We start from the raw sequence: 12,253 nt of genomic DNA, 5'->3' as shown, positions 1-12,253 counted from the left end.
ATAATGCTGCAAGTAAGGACCTGGGGCCCGTCATGGCAGTGGTGCTCGTGATAGCAGCCCAACCCACTGTGTGGACATCAAAGCAAACTGCCAGAAACGCCCGCGAGCCAGCGAGAAGAGCACCGGAGCAGCAATACCCTGAGTCTGGGCACAGAGCTCTGAGGGACGGAAGCGTGAGCCGGACCATGGACAAGTCGGTCCGTACAAGAACAAAGGAGGGACGGTGTGACCGCGGTGGGACCCAGGGCTGCCCGCAGACAGCATGTGCAGTGGCCTCGTATGCAGTGCACAGCCCCGACCTAGAGTGTGCACAGTTCCTGTAGACTCCAGTGGAGTGAGGGACAGATTAATCGGCTGTGAAAAAGAAACGGAGTAGGCGCGAGACGATGGCATCATCGCAGCACGTAATGCTGACATCGCGCTGCAGCTGAACACACCAGCAACAGATACAAGCTGCAAGGCATATTTGCAAGCCAGTGTAGTGAGTGTGTACAAGTGTGAGTGGTCCACGGCACTGGTGCCCTCTTAACCCACGTACATGCCATAGACCATATTGCTCATGCTGGGACTGAAGGCACTGCGAAGTATACCAGCACTCCACAGCCAAGGCAGCAGCAGTTAAAGAACACAGAGCACCAAGCAGCCCCAGAAGCGGCGTGGGGACGTAGACCATGGGCCCCACGTGCAGCAGAGGGTCTGGCTGAGGGCCTGATCGCCAGTGGGGCCTTCCCTACAGGCATATTGAGCACCAGGGTATTGACAATAACTCAATTGGCAGTAAAGCCCCATTGCGAACCGCCAGTGGCAAGCAGTAACGCAGCGGACCAACCTGGAAGGGCCTGCCAGGCGAACTGAGATGCCCACTGACCCTTAATATACAGGTGTAAACACTGTGCACAGGACGCATAGACGGTACAGCAGAAGGGCTACACGGAGGACCCGGCTGAGCAGCCCGGGAGGATAACCGGCTGCCCCCCAGACTGGAGCAAGTGTAATCAGAGAGGACGTGAAACGCCCGCAGCCCTCGGCCCATACAATCATGGAGCTGCCGGAAAGCACATCTGCCACGAGAGGAGCAGCCTGTTGACAGACTGGGCAGGAAGAGGCAGCAGGTACGGTGGCCCGTACATGTGTGAGACGACACTAAGGTCACAAACAACCTGCAGGCCAAATCGGCTTTACCAAGAAGCCCACCTCAGCACACAGGTCGGGCATCACTGCTGTGGCACACCCCAGCCGCTTGGCATCCCTAGTGCCTGGCCCAGGAGGAAATAGTGCAGCTGGGGCCCGCGGCATGACCAAAGAACATCCGATTACATCGGGGAATAACACTACCCTGTGTTGACAACAAGCGAACTGGGGAAACTCCACACATGCCTTCTAAGGCATCCAAAGGCAGAACTAAGCAAGGGACACTTGATGCATAAACGAAAAACAATGCGTACAGTAGAAGCGAAGACGCTGCCTGGAGTAGAGCTACAAGGAGCAATGGAACAGAGCAGAGGAGACCAACAGGTCCTGGCGGCGATAGAAGCCCTGAAAACATCGTTGGAAACTAAGATGGACACAATCAGTATAGACGTGAACCCGCTTGAGGCAGGATGTCAGGGCATTAGCTGAAAGAACATTGACTTATAGGTGCAGAAAGAGTGATTGCACTTCATCTCAGTGAAGAGAAGGCTCTGCGAATCTGAACCCCCATACATGCTGTTGTATCCAGCGAGACTTAAGGTCATACGAAACAGCGATCAATGTTTTTCAACATACCAGAAGAGGCGCACAAATGTATGGACTCCGAGAACCTACCAGTAAGGACAGGTAGTCAAGGGAATAGCACAGTGAAAAGATGAAGAGGCGCACCCCGAGAAATGCAGCAGCAAGAGACGGATGAGGCCAATCGTGCTGCTTGATACAACAGAACTTATTCTTTTCTAGCCACGCAGCCGGTTTCTTGTTTGGACCATGCTTGGTTACAGACTCTAGCGAATAGCAGGATGCGATACAATGTGGACTTCGGAAGAGGAACCCATGTTGGAGGAAACATCATTCGCCTAACACAGTTTATTTCCTCGGATACTAGCGGTTATTTATCCACTCGCTGCACACCTGGGACCAGGAGATGGAGGGAACTGGGACTGGGTGAAAAGCGGGAACGCCCGAGCACGAAGTACCGAGTTGAGCAATTGTTGGGGGAGGGAGCAAGTTAAACAAGGCAGTTGGAAAACATCCTATACACACAACGTGGTGCGGGACCACAAGAGATTGGAGGAAACAGTGATCACGGCCAGGGAACTTAAAATGGGCACATGGAATGTGAGGGGGCTCAGTAGTTACATCAAAAGAAACTGTGTCGGGGTGTATTTGCGTAGGCGAAGGGTAGATATAGCGCTCCTGCAGGAAACACATCTCACCCAGCTGAAACAAACCATCCTTGCTGATAGATGGAGGGGAACCACATTGGGCTCATCGTACTCTGCATATGCCAGAGTAGTAGTAGTGTGTTTAGCACCGATGGTACCTTTCTGAGTGCTGAAAACGGTAGTAGATAAGGAAGGTAGGTTGATTATAGTGCATGGTTTGTGTCATGCATCGGCCCTGGAAATGCATAAGTGGAGATACACCTAAGATGGTAGCCTTTGTTCCACTTTGACGGTCTATGCTATTTTCAAGATGGCCGCCGGAATGTATTTACGTCTGTCCAGTCAGAGAGCCGGTGTGTTGTATCGTCTCTTGATTCGGACACTGCTAGTCTCTGTTGTAGTGACTCGCTTTCCTGCCTCGTAGCAGTTCTTGTTTGTTTCTGTTATTTCTTTTCCTGTCATCTGACACTCAGGATCTACTTCCAGCGTTAAGGTAATTCTCTCTGGGTTCTTTCGCTTTACTCGTCACTAGCCGTTGTTCCTTGTACCTAGCTATTCTTTCGGTTCCTCTGCCCATCTGTCATCCTTTTCTACTGTGCTCACTTTTGTTTACTCTGTTCTTCGAGTTCCCAATTTATCTCTCCATCTTGATTTTGCCCCGTCCCTACGTTATCTCTTTAGGGCTATACTTTTGTCTATCCTGTATATACTTCCTTCTAGTACTATTCTGTTATCATGAGTTTTCTTTCATTAACCATTTTCGGTGGTCTTGTCCTCTTTCTTTTTTGCTCGTTAGTTTTATCTTCTGCTTCTGCGCATTCCTATATTTAGTTTTCTATTCCTGTACTGTTTAGCATTAATATACTTGCTACCTTATTGTTTTCACCCTTCGATTTATGGTTTTTCTGAAGAAGTCCAAGTCTAAAGGTTCACGCTTGAGACTGTTGCGGTTGCACAGTGCATCCAATTCACTCTAGCACTTTCTTGTTCTCTAATACGTGCTGGATGGACTTTGGCTGGGTGCTCAGTCTACTCAGCGTACTCCGGATATTTGCTACAGCACTTTAATTGAACTTAAGGAGTATGTTTCTAGTACTCAGTCGCCATTGTGCTGCCTGAAAGAAAGGAGGACAGATTCCAATTCAACCAGGGTTTTTTCTGCCAAAAGGCTTTTTCCCTGAAAGGGGCCTTGCTCCTTGGCAGTCACCTGGATCACAATCCAGTCACTGTGGCCACCGTCCATATCTGCATCACAGAAAGGAGAGAAGAGACAAGGAGAGCAGGACGCCAAGACGAAAGAAGACCTCTGAACCTCCAGGGAGCTCTCGTGAAGATACAGGTGAGGAGTTTGGGGAGACACCGGCTAGTCTTGACAGTTTGCTAGAAAGGAAGGAGGGAAGTGTTTATAGTCAACACTTATGCCCCTACCCACCTACACCCGAATTGGACCTTACAGGAACAGTACACTAGTATAGGGGATCGGGGAGTTAATTGTACGCAAGATCCCAGCCCCGACAGGGCGGACAGAAAATACACGCACCCAGCCAAGGCCCTAAACACCCTATTGCATGCTTTTAATCTCACAGTTCTCTGGAGAACCCTGCACTCACAAGTTCGGGGGTACTTGTACTCCACAGCCCCGTTAGATCTATACACAAGACTAGATTACCTATTTACAGGAGCGGAAACTGCCGGCAAATTCATGGCTGCAGATTACAAAGCGCGGGTATTATCAGACCATGTGCTGCTACTAATCACATGGAGGGCCTTACCCCCTAGAGCATGCAGCCTGACGTGGAAACTCAGGAGAGGGCCTGCAGGATGCGTTGTTCTGCGATCACCTGAGGACGGGCGTCAAAGAATACTTTGAACATAACACCGGCAGTGTAGCGTCAGCAGGGACCTTATGGGAGGCCTTCAAGGTAGTCGTTAGAGGGGTCGCCATAGCCAAAATGTGCGGCATGCAGGCCACGATAGAAGGGGAGTTATCTAGGGCAGAGGCTTCACTGCAAGACATAGACCATGCGTCAGACATGACCGCAGACAAGGGCCGCAAGACTACCCGGGTTCAGCAAGAATGCTTGAAGCACTGGGATAGGTTGGGCACCCTGAATTATACAAAGTATGTCGAAAAACAGCATGCAGTGGGCGACAAGCCGGGATATCTGCTAGCCTGGCTGTTTAAGAATGAAACAAAACACAATATGATAAAGTCCATCAAAAGAGAGGATGGAACAGTGCATGAGACACAAGAAGATATAAATAAATGTATTCTTGAATATTATAAGGAGCTGCATGCAGAGAGCACTTAAGTACAGCCCTCCGAGATAAATGAGGCTTTGTCCCAGATTCACCCCGCAAGCCTAGATGAAGCCGCAGCAAGGCTTGAAGCCCCCATAACAGTAGAGGAATTAGAGGCCACGATTATTGGGTCGCCCACAGGTAAAACGCTGGGCCAGACGGATTGCCCAGTGAGTTTTCCAAAGAATACAAAGCAGCTATAGTGCAGCCCATTCTGGCAATGCTCAACGAAGCGTGGGAAACGGGGGTACTCCCGGCAACACTCGGAGAGTCTACTATTATTCCACTGCTCAAATCAAACAAACCAGAGGCGGATTGTGGGTCATACAGGACACTGTCATTGCTAAACCAGGATGGCTATATACTTGCAGCTCTACTCGCCAATAGGCTTAAGACCATAATAGCCGCATTAGTACACCCTGCCCAAACCGGTTATGAGCCGGAGAGGAATATCACGTGGAACCTCGGAAGGTTACATAACATTATAGACCACACCAAAGATCACATGGGGCAATACGCAATAGCATCACTGGATGCGGTTGAGGCGTTCGACTCAGTCAGATGGCCTTGGCTTCTGGCCACTCTTGGAAAATTTGGGATGGACCTTGATATAGCCGATGGGTAAGACTATTATATAGCAGTCAAAAAGCCAGAATAAAAACAGGGTACCAGATCTCTGAACAGTGGGAGCTACAAAAGGGCACAAGACAAGGATGCCCTTGGTCTCCTATGCTGTTTATACTAGCGCTTGAACCCTTGGAAGCTGTTAGGTAAAGATTTGGGGTAGTACCCTTTGGGTGCACTACAACAACTTTGGCAATAGAACTCAGCCTTTGATATAAGTCTGAACTACACAGGTTGGTAGTGTGGCTGAGCAGCCAGGCTTATCTCAAGAGGGGTCAATGTGAGCTGTTTACACAAGGATCCACAATAAGTATCCAAATAAATGCTTATGCACAAGGTTTCTTCATAAAACAATTACTAATTTATTTACCAGTCTTTTGTATAAACCTTCTACAGAAGGGAGCAATATATTAGCAACACGCAAATACCTTAAAAATACACACTTAGTTTCTAAATCAGCAAGCACCCATTGGGGATGGCACACAGATATATGATATGATATGATATGGCATTTGTAACGTGCCTATACACAAGTGTTTCAGGGTACTTCTTACACCCTCAGGTGACTTTAGTAGCTAGGACACTGTAGACGTTGATATGTTACTGTTAGCATTTAGAATAGCACTGAGATGAGTGTCAAAGAAAATGTTATTAGAAGAAACAAGAGATCACAAATATTCTTAAGCAGGCAAATACCTTTGGATCCCCCCAATCGGGGTCATTCAGTGAAACAGGCTAAGCCAAAGTCAATGAGCAAAATTCTATAAGAGCTGAAGCACTTTTGTAGGTAGTTAAAAAGTCTTTGCACAATGTTTGAGAAGTCTTTGAAGCTTAGACTTGTGAGTAGTAGAAGATGCAAGCAACTCTACAGTGAGAGGTAAGTTCTCTCAGCCTTTAACGTACCTTTAGTTAGAAGAAAAATGCAGCAGATGACTTCTGTTCCTGTGCAGCTTTGCAGATCCTGGTGTTCCTGTGCCTCAGGCATGGGGACAAGAAGGAGGACTTCTGGGGACTCCTGCACTGCAATGGGACGGTCACCGATAGTAACCGGCAAACTTCAAACAAGTGGCACTTCGGTGTTTCAGCTACTTGCGGCTACCGCAAACAGCTCCACCGTGGTTCCTGGCTGTCGAGATGGGCTTTCCTTGCTTCTGTGGTCCAGCACTCTGTTGAGGCACTCTGGATTCGTGGCTCAGGCTCGGTCAGTCCTGCTTCCTGGGAGTCCGGAGGATCTTCCTGGAGCTCTTGGCCAACTTAAAAACAATGCACACAGTCTGCTGTTCCTCTCCCTGGCGTTTTGGTTATCAGCAGCAACTCTGGAAATTCAGCAAGCTTCGAGAAGGATGTCCAGGTGGCTTACTTTAGAGTTGATTGGTCCCACCATCTCGAGAGGAGAAGTCGTCCTTGCAGGGGCTTCTCTGTCGATACCAATTTGGAGTTTGAGCACAGCAGCAGGGCTTCACCGGGCAAACCAACGGTCCAGGTGTTGTAGCAGGCGTCCTCTTCAAGTTCTTCTTCAGATTCCTTCGTCCAGTGGTCGACTCTGCCTTCCAAACCAAAAAGCATTGCATTCATTCCAGCCTAGCAGTCAGTCACTGGAATACCATAAAAAGGTTTCTAGAAACAGTAAGTTACAACAGATCCAATTATATGTGACCCACAGGGCGTACCTATCCCCCCCCCGGAAGATGGCGAGATTTAACAAGGCAACAGAACAATTTTGTCTTAAATGTGGCCTGGGAGATGCAGACATGGTGCATATGTTCTGTGCTTGTAGAGAGATTAAACACTATTGGGGGGAACTAGCATGTTGATTGTCCAATGCAGGCATAACATTAGATATACAATCCCCCACGGCATGCCTACTTGGAACCTTCCTACATCCGAAACAGGCAAGACATCTGTGAAGACTGAAAGACTTGCATATGTGCTAGCAAAGCGGAGGATAGCGATGAGCTGGAAGGCGCGCAAAGTGCCAGAGTCCTAGATATAGTGGAAGGCCCTTCAAAATGGTCACACGCTGAGACCGCAGTGTGGCAAGAGGCGATCCGACAGGGGAGACAAGAAGGGAACACTGACATGGAAGCTTGGAAGCTACTACTGCAAGAGCTGTTCACCTCAGCACAGTCAGACCCTGCAGGGTCTATAGAAACTCAGCCATCAGAAACTGGACCCGGCACCCGGACACAAGCATCAGGAAGTACCACTGCAGAGATATACTAGTGTGAATAGGGTGGGATAACCTGTAGCTGGGGAGAGGGTATTTGGAGGGGGGCTGGTGGGGGCTGATGTAAATAGTTGTTAAACTTTGCATGTATTCTGTGTTAGGTCTGTATGTTATGTAAAATGTTAATTTATTTTACAAAAAATACTCTTTTTCACATAGGATGTATTTGGAATCACTGATAAACCCAGGATACTGATCAAAGTGGATCTAGGAATATTACAATTTGTCACAATTTACATCCGATTTATGACATCATCCCAATAGTCTCTAGGTTTATTACAATCCAAAAACACATGTAAGTTTGTCCCCTTTTAAATTTTACAGGACCAGCATAAATCTGTTGGTAAGAGTTCACAATCTTTCATTCTCGATGCTGCCCAATACAGGCAATGAATAATTCTCTGTTGGGCGTACCGCAGATCAAAATCCACCTTCATCTGAGAAATATTTCCACAAATGTTAGACCAGTCTTTTTCCGATATGGGTATTTGAAGTTCATTTTCCCAGTGTTGACGCTTCTAGTCAGTAATAGAAATAAGTAGCAGGAAACGATATAACACTTAGACAGACACAGGGTGCTTTCTCAAAAGGTAGTTTCAATATGATACATTATGCATTGTTGCATTTAATTGAGAGAAGATAGAACTGAAGATACTAGATAGCATTTGAAATGTCTGCGCTTCAGACGCATGTAGCTTATATTTGTAGTAGAAGAAGCCAAAATCCTCCAATGCGTCTCCAATCAAGAAATCCTTGAGTTTCCAAATTCTAGCCTTCTGCCAGGAGCACCAATGTAATGATTTACTTACCCATCCAATAGCCGGATTATACCAAAGTATCGACTCCTGTGATAATAGGATCTTTATATCCTTCTCCTTGTTAATTGCTTTCCAAATTTCCTCAGTATGGTGTATGCCGGTGGTGCCAACCTTTTCATCTGATGTTATCCTTTGTCAACAGGCTATTCATGGGATTTGGAGATGCTGCATTATTTTCAGTTGACACCCATGCTGGGGTAGATTCAGAGTGTATATTGAACCATCCATTTTGACCCCGTAACATGTTTGCTGCATGATCATTCTTCAAGATTGAAAATCCAAAGCCATCGTTTTGACCGGAAGTCTCTGGATCTTCATTGAAATATGGGGTCAATTTGTATCACCCCAAATGAAACTGTTGAATATCTTGTATTTCCTTCAGAACATGGGTTGGGAAAGGAAGCGAGAGCATGTGAAATAAATAGAACTGCTCTTTTAATATCTTATTTTGTGTTATCTGGTCATGCATGCATGTATATGAGCTATGAACTGTCAACAAAACTGGATGGTGTTGTTTTTATTGTTTACCTTAGAGGGCACAGGTCGCCTGTTCTTTGAGTTTTACCGCCTCCTACATGAAGCTCGACCCAAAGAGAGTGATGACCGACCGTTTTTCTGGCTTTTCGAGAACGTGGTGGCTATGGGTGTCAGTGACAAGAGGGACATCTCACGCTTCCTTGAGGTAAGAGATAGAATATCAGTTAGCTGTTTTGCAATGCATTGTCAGCATAATGGGCCCCATTTGTATTCTGCTAAAAGTTTAGCTTTCCATTTCTATCCTGAGACACAATAAGACTAAAGCTTATATAGGTGACATGCAGCATAATGGATAAAGTTGCACTTTGAGTCATCAGTCTAGGCCGTGAAGTAGTGATCTGTGACATCACAAGGTACAACACTCCTACCTTTTACTGGATAATAGGTTGACATTCTTAAGATAACCTTTACTGTTTATTTTACTTTTCCGACTGATCCCTTTCTCCACAAATGTCTCATTTTAGAAATACAGTCTCTAGCGCCAGTCTATTTTAGCTGCTGGAGGTGCACTGCAGCTCCAGGATAATTACCTGGTGGCAGAATATCCAAAACTGTATAATTGTTAAGGAAGAAGAGGAAAGGGATTCCTATACACAGGTACGGTAAATTCACATAGTCAAGAAATCATAGCCACATAATGGGATTTTTGTTTTTTATTCGTATGACATTGCCCAGTGCAGAACAATCCTAACAAGGAATTACTACTTCACATAGCTGTTAGAAGAGGGCGAGAAAAGGGTTAGCAGATATGGGCAGACCATAATATTCAGTCACTAAGGTCAGTAGACGTTAATGTAGCACAGTACTGGTCCAAAGGAGGTCCCAGTGAACACAAATGCCCCACAGGACAAAAGTGATACCATTGTTAGATTATACACAATGTTTCTCAATGGCAAAGTGTGAGCTGCAGTGACTTATTATGCATATATTTAATATGAAATCACTTATACCTTCAAAAAAAATATCGGACTGGAAATTCAAGAATCCCATGGGGGAGCTACAAAAAATGTTACTGTCCAGTTAAGTACTTTTTTTTGTCACTTCAGATGAAAGGAGATTCCAGCTTTCCTAAAAGGTTTTACCATAGAGAAAAATAGGATAGGCAATATAAGCGTGCTGCGGTTATGAGTTAAAGCAAGTTATGTTCTCATTCTACCCCACAGGTTTAGCAGAAGGGATAGCGATTGTTAGGAAAGATTATTTTTCTTTTTGCTGATTTCCTCCCACAGACTTCTATGGGACACCCTTTCTTTTTTTCCTTTGTTTAGAAACTTGAAACTTTGGCGGTAAGTAAAGCTATATCCTATGGGGAAACTGATTAGTCCATAAGACTATTTCTCTGTGAATTTGTATTGTTACAATTGCATACATCACCTTAAAGGGAAGTGCGGTTAGGATACTTTGTATCTTTATATCTTTTTCTGTAAAGGCTTTTTACATTTTTTTTTTTTACTTTGAGCCTAGTATGAGCTGGTGGCAGTGGATATTTTTCTACTGTGTGTTTGTAATTTTACTTGTGCATCTTTGCAGTTACCACAAATGTCTACTAAGAGTGTCTGGCACACTAAGATGGGTCTGCCGCAAGCTTTTCATTTTCCTTTAGCCATATTGTTATTCCAGCCTTCTCAGGTAAGGAAATGCCATGTAAGAAGAAATGATCTTTCCCGGGGAAAGCTACTGTTTTTATCGGCACGGGGGTGGGGGGGTTGTGTGAGAACGGGTGGGGGGCTGGGGACTGTCTGGTCCCAGTACACATCCATGTGCCTGAATGTCTGTTGCTGGGCAGATATTGTGGCGATTGGCTAGCCATAATTTGATAGCCACTGGCAGTTTGAATGGTGCAGCCCCTTACCATTGGTAGGCTTGAGCTAGCTCACAGCCCAAATCCTGGATAAAAGGAAGGCTCCTGCAGCCATTCGACAGATCACCATTTGAGCCAAGTCCTCTACGAAGAAGGGCAGCCATTTGACGACCTGAAGACGACCAGCACAAACTCCAGTGAAATCCCGGTGAAGCCCTGCTCCTCTGCCTGATCTCAAGAAGACCCTAGTTGGTGTTTCAATCCCTGGACTGGTAGGAACAACCAGTCTCAACCCCTGGTTGAGGATCGGTGCATTCTCAGCCTTCGGAAGTGTCCCTGGACCAACCAGTGGACTGACCAGCTCTCTCCTGTGCTACCGCTGTCACCATTTGAATGGATTGTGTCCTCCCACGTATTCCTCATCTTTGGATGTTGTGAAAAAACCTGAAGGTGTTTCAAGACTCGGTCCCCAGGGATCCCTTATTCAGGTGGCCAGGGAAAGGCCATCGCTATTGGATCCCAACCCTGGGGGTGGACCAGCAAGGGAGGATCACCTGGGTAGGGGGTCCTTAGGGAGGAGGGAGGAGACACCGGAGGGTGAGACATGGTATCCCCCATTTCCTGACAGTTATTAACCCCATATTCCCTCTCCCTTTATGGGACACTATAACTCCCCTCCTTTCCTAATAAGCCCAACTAATGAGACGAGGAAGAGTAAGACTGAGACTAGGAAGATTACCACTAGTAACATGCACTGGCCTTGTCCCACTAATAAGGCCAGGCAAGGTCAGGCACTCATTCACAATCACACACCCCTGAAACTCGTGGAACGTTTTTCAAACTATAAAAGCTGGAGCGCATAAAGACACAGAGAGGAAGGCAGGGGCCAAGAAAGAAGCAAAGCTGGATGGCGCAATGGAGGAGCACCTGAGAGAGAGCGCTGCAGAGAACCAGACCATGGAGAACGGGATATGACAGGCTATGAGTTGAGGCAGGAGAAAGCATAGCGAGGGGGCTGTGTCTCTAAGAAGCCAGAAGAGTTCAGAGAAGGGAGCTGAGGGACCAGCTAGTCCCTTTCATCCATGCACCAGCAGACTCTTTGTTTCCTCCCCTGGGCCACGAGGCCGCTTAGCTTTGTCTGCTGGGCAGGTGGGCAAGACCCTGACCTTGATGAGCTGAAACCAGAAGGACTCACAAATGCAATCACAGCTGGTGAGTTCAGAGAAAGGGAGAGCCTGGTTTGTGATCTGCACGATTGTGGTCAGCTACATTGTGGCTTCGTGTTGAAGGTAAAAGACATTGAACTGAAAGATTGATTGTATTTGAACAGCGAGGGAGCCGATGAGAAATAAAGTAATGAACTATGTGCTTTTGTGAAATAAAGAACAGAGTGACCGAGGGCCCATTCTGCAAAACTAAGTGCAAGAGGCACGGATGTTAAGAAACCAAACCTATTGTAAGAGTGGTCACGCATAGGGGTGAGAATACCGTGCGGTTGCGAATGTCTGACAGGTCATCATGTTTCACAATGATCATCATCACTAATCATTGTGAAAGAGAAGTACACAGGTTGGAGAAGGGAGTT

General features: G+C 46.5%; 1 protein-coding gene across 4 annotated transcripts in view; it reads left to right on the top strand.

The window, feature by feature from the left end:
- DNMT3A (DNA methyltransferase 3 alpha) overlaps positions 1 to 12,253 on the top strand; it is a 2,439,715-nt gene that overhangs the window by 2,128,885 nt on the left and 298,577 nt on the right. For all 4 annotated transcript variants that reach the window (XM_069605556.1, XM_069605557.1, XM_069605559.1 and 1 more), the window contains one exon: positions 8,864 to 9,012. In XM_069605556.1, the coding sequence (XP_069461657.1) occupies positions 8,864 to 9,012 (149 nt within the window). The remainder of the gene's footprint in view (positions 1 to 8,863; positions 9,013 to 12,253) is intronic.

This window comes from Ambystoma mexicanum, chromosome 4p (genome assembly GCF_040938575.1).
Source record: "Ambystoma mexicanum isolate Mex_15411 chromosome 4p, UKY_AmexF1_1, whole genome shotgun sequence".
In the NCBI taxonomy this organism is placed as follows: Eukaryota; Metazoa; Chordata; class Amphibia; order Caudata; family Ambystomatidae; genus Ambystoma; species Ambystoma mexicanum.
The sequence above is the reverse complement of the archived record's forward strand: the minus strand, read 5'-3'. Positions and strand labels throughout refer to the sequence as shown.